The 15,349-nt window shown below is 41.4% G+C and overlaps 1 protein-coding gene across 2 annotated transcripts in view; it reads left to right on the forward strand.

Moving 5' to 3' along the window:
• LOC136876412 (5'-AMP-activated protein kinase subunit gamma-1) overlaps positions 1-15,349 on the forward strand; it is a 1,375,241-nt gene that overhangs the window by 241,395 nt on the left and 1,118,497 nt on the right. Inside the window, exon 1 of one of the 2 annotated variants that reach the window (XM_067150365.2) lies at positions 11,437-11,535. The exons of the other annotated variant lie outside the window; for it this stretch is intronic. Coding sequence (XP_067006466.1) covers positions 11,452-11,535 — 84 coding nt within the window. The 5' untranslated portion in view covers positions 11,437-11,451. Of the gene's footprint in view, positions 1-11,436; positions 11,536-15,349 lie in introns of those variants that run through there. 2 annotated transcript variants of the gene reach the window in all.

A 15,349-nucleotide genomic window follows, 5' to 3' on the forward strand; every position in this document is an offset into this window, starting at 1 on the left:
TCAATAGGATTTAAATTAGATTTTATATAAAAATTTTATTTAAAAACTATTAATATCTTCTGGTGCTCGGAATAAAAAAGCGACAAAAATCCAAATCATAGTCTTTGTTAATGATTGAGGTTCATTTTGTAGCTGGAGGTTTGACACACACTTTAAAAAGGAAAAGTATGAAAATTCTTATAAACTTGGAATTTATAAGGGAAACAGTGATATATTGTTTAAAAGGCGGGAAATTTTGAACATTTTATTTTAAAATATTAAAATTATTAAAATTCTGACATTATTGAAGTTGCTTCTGGTTGCCAGGAAGCATGCCAATACTGGGATATGTGCAGCAATTGTGAACAACAATTGTAGCGTGTTTAACAATCGAATGAATATTAACCTATTTTTTTCCTTTGTTGAGCTAGATCTCCCCCCTTAATAAAGTCACGCGAATGAGCCAAACGAATGACACCCAAATTATCATTTGCACATGTTGCACATGCGACAGTAAATCACTTCTAGGTTAGGAATTATACTACATTCTTCTTCTTCTTATCCTTTTTCTTATGACTATCAGCATCATCGCCAAAATGCTACATTACGAACGATGATAACCTGAAACAATATTTAAGTTAATGTTATGGTATTTATCGCAGCTCAAGTTACCAGGGTAGGAACGTGAAACTATAAATACAAGCAGTCCCGAAAGCAATTGATAGATGGCGATCGTATATCAAAGAAGTCGAGGATGTCTGTTCCAGAGACAGCAGTCTCGACTCTTCGCGACCCCGTTCGCATCCCATCCTTACTGGGTAGTTTACCACACCGAAGGAATTCGCTTTTGGTGTGAGTGGAGTGAACTTTTTCGGTCAGTACCGTGACTCATTCTTCATTCCCCACTCGTGATACACATTAAACAATCGCGTTCATAATTTTGTGAACTCTAATTACGAGACCATTGTGAAATATGACTCTATTTTCCTGTAAGTTGTGTGCCTACTCGTAGAAAACAAGCTGTTCTCACTACCAAAGGTAAATTGTTGCAATGTTCGTAATTGCAGATAATGTTGTGCACATTTAAAAACCCTCAAATGTCACCGACTTCATCTTAGATCGAACCCTCAGTCTTGAGAACGGAAGTACAACTACTGAACTCGACTCGCTGTCATATACCGTCAAGAGAGTTAAATTCGTGGCAAACATTCGAGGGCTATAAGTGAAGTCGTGGCAATATTGATAGAACTCAATGTTTAATAAACTAACAAGTAAATTGAATTGCATTCCTTGAGTGTCGTTACCCACAAAGTCTGTTACCTTTTGCCAAATGTCGGGAAGCCATTGGGGACCGTGCGCCCTACTGCGCGGAATGCAGAAGCCACGCAAGGAAATCGGCGGCCTCAGAGGGGCTCCATCAACTTCAGAAACAGGTCGAAGTCACAAAGTCTCATGTCTGGTGAGTACGAAGAATGTTCCGAGACCTCCCAATGCCACTGTTGCAATAAGAGTTTGACATTGTCTGCGACATGACAGCGTGCATTGCCAGGCAACAAGAGGACGATCGTCTCGTAGTAAACGTAGACGCTTGCACCTCATAGCCGGACGCGGATGTAGCTTCAGAAAAAGGCAATCTTCTTCTTCTTCTTTTCTTCATGGGGCCTCTAAATATTAGTTCCTAATTAGCGTCGACCTCTTAGATCTTTTTCTACCATGTTTTTCCTTCGTTCCCACCTAGATATACCTGCTCCCTTCACAAAGCTTCAGGTTGTTCTCATTGGGTCTCACTGGATTTTTTTCTCTCTCTTCACCTGGTAGTCCTAGAGTGGAGAGTCTGAATTCTACCCAGCGCCTCACATTCGAAAAGTATGTGTTCAGCTGATTCCCCTGCTTCATTCATTTCCTACGTCTCTTGTCTCTTACTACTCCAATGCTATGTAGGTTTTCTGCAGATCGCAGTGTCCTGTCAATAATCCTATCCTATAATCCTGTAATCCTACTACCCATCTTATATTTTCTCTGCTGAGTTTCAACAGTATGCTTATTGTTTGGCTCTTTTATCAGTTCCTTTGCAAGCCTGCATCCTGGAGTATTTTTCCAGTTCTCCATTTGTTTCTTTTGTACCCATTTTCCTATGTAGTGTCGGGCTTGTCCATAGGAAATCCCGCATACAGGTTCTGGGCCTACAAAATATGTTTCTGGCCAGTTTATCTGCCTTTTCATTTCCTTCTATACCTGCATGCCCTGGTACCCATATTATTTTTACAGTGTTGTACTTTGAGAGCTTCAGGGGAAGTGAATGGCCATACCAGACAATTCTGGATATTATCCAGACTGCCTCTAGTGCCTTAATGGCCGCTTGGTTGTCCGTAAAAATGAAAATGTTCTTATTCCTATAGTTGAAATAGGCAAGAGTCACTGTTTGCCCCTCAGGCACAACATTTGTAATATTAACACCGTCGTAGTCGTATGCCACAATAAACATAAGCTTCACCCGACTGTGTTCCTGTCGAAATTTCTGTGGATGTGGCGAACCTGGGTGACATCATTCATTCGATTGACGCTTTAATTCAGGCTCGTAGTCTCGTGCCCACGTCCCATCAGTGGCAGAAATGCGTCTCCTTTGCTGCGGCATCTGTCCCGGTGGATGCCAGCCAGTGCTTAACGGTGCCATTTCTGTACGTCGGTGAGTTGATGTGGTACCCAGCGGGACGCTATATTCCTCGTGTTAAGTCATTTCGTCAGTACGTGCCACACCGTTTGAAGACTGAGACAAACTTCTACGGATAATTCCCGGACAGTCCATCGATGGTCTATGGTAGGGCCTCTCAGGGTGCATACACCAGTGCATTGCGCTGTGCACGGTGCAAAAGACGACTTCGCTTGATTGACCAGTGTGTAGACCTCACTACTCGATTTGAAGCAATAACGCTTCCTCTCCCTTTCCCCACCCCTGTCTCGCTCGCTCCGCCTGTCTCCCTCTTCCTCACTTGCTCCGTAGCGCTCCATATCCGAGCCGAGTTGATCCGAGCTTAGTCGAGGCGCTGGTCCGAACCGAGTGACACCGATGCACTATGCACAGGAACTCTGCGCCTCAGTTTGCAAGCGTGAGATTTTGGGCTTTTGAGAGTCCCTGGTCTATGGGAACAAGACCACTCACAATGCCAATCTGATCTTGAGGAATTGGCGGCCGACTTGTGCGATGTAAATCCGCAGCCTCATTGCGAACCGCACGTAAAGCCTAGACCCATCGAGCAACCGTCTTGTACGGTAATGCATTCTCGCCATAGGCTTCACGTAATCCTCGATAACATTCTGATGCATTTTTGCCACTGACAACCTCGATTTTAATCCACGAACCTTTTTGAAAACAAGCTTTAGAGCGGTGAAATCGACACTCTTCACTTCAACTCCACAAAGCAACAACACTCCCCACTGGATGCCCTTCAAATCATCTTTTTGAAAACACGCTTTAGAGCGGTGAAATCGACATTGTATTGTACTAATACATCGATTTTAATACAGTATTTGAATATTTCGCCTGAACATACATATACCATGAGATAGGAGTACAGCAGATAATATATATCAAAAGAGATTTGCAATAATCGAATCTTTTAAAGTGAGGTTAAGTGAGCCCAGCCATTCCAAGTACAACATTCCAAAGATTCCAGCCATTCCAAGGACCACATGCACTACACTTGGCAAAAGGGCAGGAGCCATTACCATCACTGACTTCTATCAAATTAATGTGACCCTTTAAGTCCTAAATCCAAATAGTTCTTCCCAAGTTCTTTCCAGGTACAACTGTATAGGATGGTTCTCTGCCCTTGAAATTCGGTGATCTTGCAAAAATACGTTCCCCCTTCGATTCTGTCGACTTCCTGTAAATCTCCGTTGGTCTCCAGGACTCCACGCTAATACCATTTTCGTCCGTCAGCATGATAGGCCCTCTGCCTGGCAGGACGTCATTAACCTGTGTAACCGATCTTCGGCCCTCTTCCTGTCCTTCCATATTAAACTCAGTATTTTTTTTTTTTTTTTTTGCTATTTGCTTTACGTCGCACCAACACAGATAGGTCTTCTGGCGACGATGGGACAATAAAGGCATAGGAATGGGAAGGAAGCGGTCGTGAAAATGGGAAACCACGGAAAACCATCTTCAGGGCTGCCGACAATGGGATTCGAACCCACTATCTCCCGGATGCGAGCTCACAGCTGCGCGCCCCTAGCCGCACGGCTAACTCGCCCGGTAAACTCAGTATTGACCTTTACATACTTCTTTGGGTTGTTCTGAGTTTCCATTTTGTAAACTCATTCAGCATCCAAGAGTCACAGCCAGCACAGGGAAAATGCACTGTTTTCTTCAGATTTACGGGTATATGTTTTATCTGAAGATGGCTGAGAGCCTCCCTGATGCTTGCCAGCCCAGCTTGATGAGTCAAAAGATTTCCAGTTTTGATCTACTTTTATATTCACAAGCTTATCAAGGTAGATTTATTTACTGACCTTTTCTAGCACTGGGTTTTGGAGCTGTACACTTCCTGTCGAGACCAGTTTGTTGGACATAACTTTGGTTGTAGAAAGGCTCATGCTAGGCCTAGTGGATGGCATTCTGAGATATAGAGTGGGCGATAATCGTATCAGTTAACTTAGAAAGGACTCTTCTCTACCCATTTTTTATGTGACCTTGTTGTAAAACATTTATTTCCAAGAATATTATACGTGACAGGTTGTCTTGTCGAGTTAAGAGAAGCTTGTTCTCTCTTCCTTTCTTTTAATACACGAAGTATTTAAACAAAATTCAAGATTTTTTAAAATTCTACGAACTTAGCCGTTATCGCAAAATAAGGAAACATAACTTTAAAGTGAACTTCCCGCTCCAACTCGCAATAGTACTAGAATCTTAACTAGAATCATATGATCGTTAAGATAGCTCGAAATCGCTTCTTCTCATCAAAGCGACCGTGTTTGGAATTCCGGTCAATGCACGCGGGAAAATGGTCATGGTATGAATAGTCACGTAAAACTACAATCTACCGAGCGACCTGGCCACGCAGTTAGGGTCGTATAGCTGTGAGCTTGCATTCGGGAGATATTGAATTTGAACCACACCGTCGGTTTCCCATTTTCACACCATGAAAATGCTGGGGGCTGTACCTTACTCAAGGTCACGGTCGCTACATTTTGAATCCTAGCCCTTTCGCATCCTTGTGTCGCCGAAAACCTTCGATGTGTCAGTGCGACGTTAAACCATTAGGAAGATAATGATAATAATAAGGCGTCCCTCGAACAATGTGTCAGTGAAACGAAGCATATCCAGACAGTAAAGACTGTGAAGCACTTTGGAGAGTGGATTTCAGAAGACCTTAGTGAAATGGTTGCTGTTGAACGGAGAATAATCAAACAAGCCAGGGTATACCGTGCCTGCAGAAAACTGCACGCCTCAAGACACCAATCGATGACACCGTCTGTCCTCTACGCAGCAGAGTTCCCATCTCTAAGAAGACCTCACTAAGAGCCCTCGAAGTACAAGAAAGAAAGGAAGGATATTAGGACCAAGGATCTTATCAGATGTATGGCGATGGTACAAACCAAACGTGAACTCTACAAACACCAAGAAACCCTCACAGATGCCATCAGAAGAAAACGGCTGGCTTCCTGCGGACACCTGTATAGCGCTGTTAACTGTCGTCCGTGGAGGCCCGGGTTCGATTCCGGTATTGCCAGAGAAACAAGGAAATGCCATTTGTTCCTTGTTTCAATGACGGTAAAATCCTGACATTCACCTCTCCGCGGTAGAGAGGGGGCAAAGACTGCATTAAAAAGAATTATATGCAGACGGCTAACGAATGAAGGGACCGATTATATCCCGGTATAAGGAGATCCCCTATACCAATTGCCAACAGTCTCTTTGAGAGTGGATGAGCGGGTATGGGTAAGGGCACTCTATTGTCCTGGCGACAAGAAATTGTTCCCAAAGGCGGAGGAACCAGTTTGGTCAACAGCATTAGGATGCAGAAGTCAACGTGAAGCCACTGAATTATTATTATTATTATTATTATTATTATTATTATTATTATTATTATTATTATTATTATTATTATTATTATTATTATTATTATTATTATTATTATTATTATTTCAAATATTTCTACTTATTCAACCCTTGGCCTTTGATCTTTGCCAAGTATTATCGTATCTTCTTTCGTTGTAATTCGTTCCTTTCCTTTGATCGACAGACACACTTTTTCTTCAGTGGTTTTTCCTGAAAATTACGGACTTTCTCCTGAATCTGTCTCACAGCTTTACTGGTTTGTAAGTCTTAGGCCCTAGTTCTTTCATGTCCTTCTTAGTCTCTGTCAGCCCTGTAATTTGTCAGAAGGTGAACTGGTGGTTGGTCAGACTGTTGGGAGACAACCTTGCCACATCATCATATAATGCCACTCTCCTTTTCCTGGTACACTTAGAGAGCCTCTCTATTGAGAAGTTAAAGCTATGAATTATGAGTTCCCCGCTATTCCAGTACCAAGTCTAGGATCCTTATAGAATTTTTATATATCTTCCTTAATCGTTTCCTTTTTAGTGGTATACATTTCACGGTATAAAGGGCTTCCGGACGGATGACTGTTGTGTATTGTTTCAACTTCAGATTTCGGAACAGGCATAGCTTGTTGTGTTTTGAGTCAGAGAGTTCGTCTTACGAAGACCGCACATTGCTAGGCTAGCAATAGACACAGGATATTATTATTATTATTATTATTATTATTATTATTATTATTATTATTATTATTATTATTATTATTATTATTGTTACCGAGTTTTTGTGGTAGTTATGCGTGAAAGAAGGTGCGGGGTGGTGAACAGGTCTCAAGCTACTAAGAGAAAATTAATTTAAAATTTAACAAGGTTATATTTTCTTTTCAAAACAAAGAAATAACAAGCATGGCAGGTACAAAGTACCAAGTTCACAGGGTAGTTACAATATTTACAGGATTTGGGCTTCGCGCCCTGACTGCACAATGCTAGGGCAATCTGCTCAGTTTTACCCCACAGACACAAGTTTCAACAGAGGGGCAGAAAACCCCATTCATGCCTAGGAGCCCTTGCTCCAAATTACACTGAAAAGCCTCCACGAGGCATACAATACTCAATTTTCAAAAGAGCCACTCGCTCTCAAATTTAAGCCTCTCCCAGGCCACACCAAACTCCACCTTCAAGCTGTCCTCAACCGACGTAAACACAGGGGTAAAATACCCAATCTACTGAGGTCTATTAAATGAAAAGGAGGTTAATTAAATGACCTCTAAAATAACAATTTGAGAGGAGGCGAACTTGCACTCCTAAAACACTTTGATTAAGACCTACTTGGCACTAGGCCGTAAATACAAGGGCTAATCCCATACTAAAGAGGTGACTTAAAAAGAGAATAATTTGTTTTACGTTAACGAAGAATAGGTTGAGCAAAATAAGTTCACCTCAAAACAATATGAGTGGGAGCTCGAGAGGGTTAGCACTCTCTATCCCAGTATGTAGCTTTAAAAGAGAATATATGAAAAGAGTAGTTACATTTAGGAAAAGGTTACATGGTGGAACGCTTCGAACCCGCCCCGAGAGTTAAACTGCTGAGTTAGCAAAAAAAGAAGTTATTAATCGGCCATTACCTTGTTGTTGACCGCTGCCGAGGAAAGAGGCGCTTCCCGCCCCCTGCTATGTACTTTACACACTGAAAGATGGAACAGAAGTGGCGCAGAGACCCAAAAATCAGCAGTTTATATCCTCTCGCGAAGGTTCTAGGCGTTAGGGGAATGAAAACACCCGCCCACAATTACTTTATTGGCTAGGGTACAGAAACATATCCAAGTTGGGGGAAGATACATCGGATTGGTCGGAAATTACTAAAAGAAATTCGGGATTGGATAAATCTAAAACAAGGGGGAAAAGAGGGGTATACAGCCAACTTAAACAATAACAGAAAGAAATCTAACAAGAAACAAACATTTGAAATAAAAATTTCTCCAACAAAATAGTTCTTTGACTCCGCACTAGGGTGCACTATTGTTGATCTTCAGTAGTGTCCTCTAGAAGAGAAAGTTCACACTTCTTACTTCAAGCGAAACAAAAACACATCAAAAATGACACAGTTCAAAAACTCAAAATTTTCCACGTGGTGACATCTTCTGAGAAGGTAAAGAATTAATAGCGTAGATAAAGTTCAGACTTCCTCCAGCAGAGGAGTTTCAACTGGCGCAATTTTTAAATTAGCGGCGTGGAGGTGTACCGCCCGGTACAATTATTGTTATTATTATTATTATTATTATTTTTATTATTATTATTATTATTATTATTATTATTATTATTGGCCGAATACTTTAGTGTCCATCCTTCGACACCATACAGCACGTCACGCCACGAGTTTCTAGTCGGTCACAGTTGCGCATGGGATGATGATTTCAGAAACAATTGGGAAAAATTATGACTCTAATTATTTGGCTCTCTTTTAGTTCAGAGAGGGTTCCTGGTGGGTTATTCCACATCGTTGAGGAGGTCAGATTATTTCCTGTTCTATTTAGTTGTGAGGAGTGGCCGACAGTAAATAGCATCTAGTTATACTGTAGTGGCAGCCGGCGGGGAGACGAGTAAATCAGAACTGTCAGCCAGTAAACATGCAAATTGCTAGGACAATTACAATAACTGTAATTCAGCTAGAGATACACATCTTGGCGATAACAGGGGCTGTAAAGAAAGACCACCCGTTGTATTACCTCCGGGAATGAACAACCTCGTGATCAAGTAGGAAGCGATAGATGATTGCGAAGGGTGGTCCTCGGAGGGTTTGCGCTGTGTAATTTTTGAGCATCTGTGGATCATATCTCGTATAGCCTAAGAACTGGGTGATACGAAAAATTTTTGTGTTATGAATGTTTCTGTCCGACGTTTTGGATGAACGGTCAGCGAAGTGTTCTTCGATTCATAGAGAGCTGGGTTCGATTCCCAGCCGGTTTAGAGATTTTAATCTTAAAATCTTAATCTTTGCTCGTGGACTGGATGTTTGTGCAGTCTCCAACACCTGCAACTCACACAGAACAATATCCTCCACTACAATAACACGTAGTTTCCTATACACGGCAGATGTCTCCCACTGTCGTCGGAGGGTCTGCCTTACAAGGGCTGCACAGGTTAGAAATAGCCACACGAAATTATTATTATTATTATTATTATTATTATTATTATTATTATTATTGTGTGTTATACCTTGACCCTATGCGTTGGTTAGACCCTCAAAGAGTATTCAGGGGTGGCATAGATATTTAAATTATTTTTGAAAGATTTGAAAATTCCGTAGAGACCATGTGAAATTGCGATGGCTCATATTTTAGAGTGTATAGGAGAGTGATTGTCGAATAACATCGTTGTTGGTATTTAACATTGCCGCGGTTTGAATCCCGGCTAATACATTTGGGGATATTGAAACGAGAAGTTCGTATTTCACGAAAAATTGGAGGTCATGTGGCTATGATCGTGATACGTACAGAGACGTAAAAATATAAACTTAGCCGGGCTGGGTGGCTCAGACGGTTGAGGCGCGGGCCTTCTGACCCCAACTTGGTAGGTTCGATCCTGCCTTAGTCCGGTGGTATTTGGAGGCTCTCAAATACGTCAGCCTCGTATCGGCAGATTTACTGGCACGTAAAAGAACTCCTGCGGGACTGAGTTCCGGCACCTCGGTGTCTCCAAAAACCGTAAAAGTATTTTTTTACAAGTTGCTTTACGTCGCACCGATACATATAGGTCGTATGGCGACGATGGGACACGAAATGGCTGGGAGTGGGAAGGAAGCAGCCGTGGTCTTAATTAAGGTACAGCCTCAGCATTCACTTGTGTGAAAATGGGAAACCACGGAAAACCAGGGCTGCCGACAGTGGGGATCGAAGCCACTATCTCCCGAATACCGGATACAGGCAGCACTTAAACGACTGCAGCTATCGAGCTCGGTTAAAAGTAGTTAGTGGGACATAAAGCCAGTAACATTATTCCTATAAACTTAGTTGCTTTTTAGTATTTTCAGTTATTTTTATTTTATAGTATACTGGGGTCAGGTTCAACAAGTGGCCAAAGCTGAACAAATCTGCACATTTTAATGGAAAGGGTGTGATTCCTCTTACAACCTAATTACATGTACTGTATGTATGTATGTATGTATGTATGTATGTACATGCCCAGCTGAGTGACTCAGCAGAGCGCTGGCTTTCTGAGTCAAAGTTCGTGGGTCCGATGCCGGCTCAGTCTGATGGTATTTGGGTATTTGAGCGTGTGTAGATACACCAGCTTCATGTCAATAAGTTTACTATGACGTAAATGAACTCCTGCGGAACAAAATTCCAGCACCTCAGCGTCTTTAAAAATCGTTGAAACCGAGCATGTATCCGTGCGACTTGGATCACGTACCTATCAGCTTGCATTCGGGAGATAGTGAGTTCGAACCCCACTGTCGGTAGTCCGGAAGAAGTTTTCCGTGTAATAAAAATCTTCCGGGCTATTATGCCGTGGTCCACTCCTCTCGCTTCTCCCAGATGTTTCGACTACCAGTCTTGAAAGCCTTCATACTTTAAATTTTTCCGTGGTTTCCCATTTTCACACCAGGCATATGCTGGGCTGTACTTTAATTAAGGTCTTCCCACTTCTCCCACTTTCCTGTCGAATTATAGCCGTAAGACCTATCTGTGAGGGTGCGACAAAAAGCAGATTGATAAGGAAAACCGTAAAAGATGTTAGTGTGACGTCACGCATTATTATTATTATTATTATTATTATTATTATTATTATTATTATTATTATTATTATTATCATCCGGATGTCACTGAATAGGCGAACTAGAAAAAGTAGTGGGGTGGTTTCTCGTTGCTTTTCGAACTGTGCCAGAATTTACTATAACATGTCAGTCTACCAAACCTAGTTATATATAATAATTGATAGTTTCTCGTAATTTATCGCAAGTATTGACTGCGTTACTACCATCGCTTATGCGTCAGTCAGTGGGGGTATTGGCTCTTTGTCTTCTCATTTAGACTAAAAGAGGTGAATTTGATTAATTTAGAAGAACTTGCAACGTGCATGGGGGGGGGGGGGATGTATTTTTGTTCATCACGCTGACTGGAATCATGTGAACAGGTGATGGAAAGTTGACTTCCCTTACAGTTAAGGAACATTGAATTTATAATTTTTTTATGAAATTGTATATTGTTAGGCACTTGTCTCCGGTGTTTCATCTGTTGAGTGTACAAGAGAGTATTTGTCTCTAGCCAATCGAAGTGTAGTTATAACAGTGGAGATCATGTGAAGAGTGTGAGTGTTAACTGGTAGTGACTTCATCCTGCGGATGATTTTTGAAAAGGCGTCCCTTGGCCTGTCTCCAGTGGTCATAGTGTTTGTGATGTGAACTGAGGTCGGACCGCGGCGAAAACCTCCACCATGATGTTGAAGGCGACTCATTTCTTCCATGCACTCCACAAGGCGCACTCTGAGGACCTCAGCTCCACACAACATCGCAGGAAGGTCTGTCTGCATGCGTTTTCCTTATCTACTATCATACTTTATCCTTTTAAAGTGGTAGATTTGAAGAGATAAAGAAGTTAACTTTTATATGCAAGTGCACATATTACGGTGAGAAAGACCTGCCTATCTCCCCCATGCTAAATTTTCAAAATTCCAGTACACCTTTTCTCAAACTATTTTCGTTAGACACTTGAAATTTTAAGGCTCATTATTTGCACTTTTAGCTATAGTAAAAAGGACTACTGGCGGAACTAAATACCCTTCTAGTGTGCATTTATAGGAGGTGGAATCGTTTATGCAAAATGTACAAAAATGATTCTATTTCAGGTGTTAAGTACAGAAAATTCTCTTCATAAAAAATCAGGGACCTGTCATTTGAAGTTTTCTTGAAAATTGTACCAAAGTAAAGAAAAACGATGGTAACGCTTTACAATACAATTTTTCATTTCGGACAGTTTTTAGAACATCCCTAATCCATACTCCGGGGTATTTTTGTCCTTTTGTTATGTTCCTTTTCTTTCCTTTGGCTCTATATTTCATCTCTTCCATCACTTCTGCTTTTTCCAATAAATTCCATCCAAACCTTTCAAAACTCTCACTGTGTTGTATCCTCGCAGAATGTTAAACTTTGTTTTTCAATCTGTACCGACACAAATAGGCCCTAAGGCGACGATGGGTAGGAAAGGGCTAGGAGTGGAATGGATTCGACCGTGGCCTTAGGTAAGGTATAACCCCAGCATTTGCCTGGTGTGAAAATGGGAACGAATGGAAAACCATCTCCAGGGCTGCCGACATAGCGTTCGAACCCATTATCTTCCGAATTCAAGTTGATAGCTACGTGACCCAAACCGCACAGCCACTTCTTCAGAATAATTTTGCCAAGATTGATTGATTGATTGATTGATTGATTCCACAGCATGATATAACCCTTGCTGGAGTGTATTAGAACCAAGGAACACTCTTTTAGGAATTCTAGACCACAGATCGTTATTGAATGACTCGTTATCATTCTGAGTTTTTTCATTCACGGTATACAATGCCTTTCAATTATTTTACTTATAGATATCGGTTACGTTAAGCTCAATGTCGACTATCACATTACAGGACCTAAGCTCACAAGCCTCACACACGTTTTGACTTCTCACGTTTCCACATGAATTTTAAATTGCTGAGAATTATACATTTTCTTCGAAGAAATTTATTGAACTGCAATACGTACGTCAGGTTCAACATATGATGAGCACATGACGGTGTTATCTGCAACATTAACTTTTACTACTTTTGAATCTCCAGTATTCGGGAGATAGTGGGTTCGAACCCCACTGTCGGCAGCCCTGAAGATAGTTTTCCGTGGTTTCCAAGTTTCACACCAGGCAAATGCTGGGGCAGTACCTTAATTAAGGCCCCGGCCGATTTCTTTCCACTCCTAGGCCTTTCCTGTCCCATCGTCGCCATCAGACCTATCTGTGTCGGTGCGACGTAAAGCAAATAGTAAACAAACAAAAAATCGTGGAAAACACACGAGAACAGAACGTATCTGCATAGCGACTGCGGGTTAATGCACGTATCAATGCAAATGGAGGGCATTTTGAATGTTTCATGTAAGAAAGAGTTTCAGGTGGCATACCGGGAACAGAAATTTGTCCATTCTTGAACACTTTATGGGGATTATTTGTCACTAAGGATTCAGTTGAGATTCGTGATTAGTTGCGTCTAATAGTAAGATGATATCCAATGAAGTGAATAGGCAACGGACTCGGTCTGACAAGGGGAGGTCACGATGTCAGCATCACCGATTTTGTTCAAACTTTGTAGGTTGGTAGTACTACATCACAAGAACACACTGGCAATGTAGTAGCTCGCAACACTCAAACATTTTCGAAAGAAGCGATTTTGAAAATGTCGAAAAAGTTAAGAGAGGTTTAGCATGCATGGTACCATCAAGCGAGAGACTGTGTCGCGGTGGTTGAGTGGTTGAAGTTCTCCACTTCAGTTATGAAGATGGCGAGTTGGTGTCACGCTGCTACCATATTTCTACCCCTCTTTTCCCCTTTTTCATCCATTAAAATGTATTTTCTTCTGTTACTGTCAAAATAGATTTAAACATTTTCTTTCCCAATAATTCAGCCTCTTCTTTAATCTCTACAAAATCACCGGGATCCAGTAAGCGGTTTGTATAAAGGAGATGCTCGACATAAGCCATGGCTCTTTTCAACTGTTTTTTATTGCTTGCTCTCCCGGGAACTCGTTTGTACTTTGCGTACTTTCACATTCGACAACACTTTCATTCGAACATAATTCAACATGGGAGACTCCATGCCGATCGAACCTGTGATGAGCACGTCTGTTTACATCGCACACAACCGTTACACGACACAGCGCGGTCACTTAGTTACTAACTGCTGCTCTCGTTCGCAACACGAAGGAAAAGAGGATCAGGAAATGTCAGAAAAAGAAGTTGAGACGAGTGTGACTCGTACTCGCCATCTTCATAACTGAAGGGGGGAGGACCTTAACCACTCAACCACCGCGATACAGTCTCTCGCTTGATGGTACCTGACATGCTAAAAATCTCGTAACTTTTCTCGACATTTTCAAAATAGCTTTCTTTCGGAAATTTTTGAGAGTTGCACGCTACTACTTTGCCAGTGTGTTTTTGTGATGTAGTACTACCTACGTACAAATCGGTGATGCGGACATCGTGACCTCCCCTTGTGAGTCAGGAAATTTGTTTTCTGCTCGACGATGCCGAAATATAAATAAGGTAAATCCGGGACAGATGCCGCCCCGGTAGAGATGCCGCATACACTGTAGCTAAAGGTTCCCATCGTTACAGCTAGATGGCAATATGTGTGGTTTTTCAGTTTCTAAGGAAGAACTACTGTCTGCGAGAGTGACGAAATTTGCTCTATATTACGCTAATTATAGCCGATATCTTGAGGCGAGTACACGTTTCCTCCTGACAAAGTTTTTCCGTGTGTTAATTTATTGTATATTAAGTTGGCTTCAAATGCTTAAATCGGACGTTTTTAGTACAGTAGACGTCAGAAGCATAACTGTAGTTGAGAGTAAGCTAATTTTAGGCCATGATAGCCTTGAGGTACGACAACAGGAGGGTGCGGCGTCGCTCCCTGATAGTTGGGAGAGTTGCCGCACAACAATCCGGGTGAGATGCCTCATTGCTATCAGATTCTACAAGCGATCTGGAAACATTCAGTACTATTCAGAGTGTACCGATATTTTATTCGAATATTTTATCGTCTCACAATTTTTAATATACATAATCTATTTTACTCATTTCATTGGTAACATTATTTTATTATATAAAATTATATTATTTTCAGAAATAAAAATTTGCCACATGCCTGCTCAGTATAAAAGTAAGGGCACTGTTAAGAGACCTCAAAAGAGAGGAAAATTTAAGAGAGGCTGTTAAAAGACTGAAAGCCAAGGAAATACTGATCAGGGAGGCAGAATCATACTACAGAATAATGACGGAACGAACACTGAAACTTAGAATGCAGTCAGGAAATCTGGAAAAAGGCTCTCTGGGTCCAGCAGGTACAGCTACTTCAATAATCACCGAAGTCAAACTGATATTCAAAAAAGGATGACTGTATCTAGTGTTTGAGTTACAAACAGTGGCTGCATGAATCTTGCTCCACATATAACGACTGTTGCAGCAAGATTGCTAGAGAACAAAGTTTTAAGAAACAATCTGTAAAAACTTGTACGAGGATAAACATCAGTTTTTGATTCAAGAATCCTGCCTTAAACATGTTTTCAAATTACTGTGTCAGGACAGAATTATATT

This window comes from Anabrus simplex, chromosome 6, assembly GCF_040414725.1.
Source record: "Anabrus simplex isolate iqAnaSimp1 chromosome 6, ASM4041472v1, whole genome shotgun sequence".
NCBI lineage: Eukaryota > Metazoa > Arthropoda > Insecta > Orthoptera > Tettigoniidae > Anabrus > Anabrus simplex.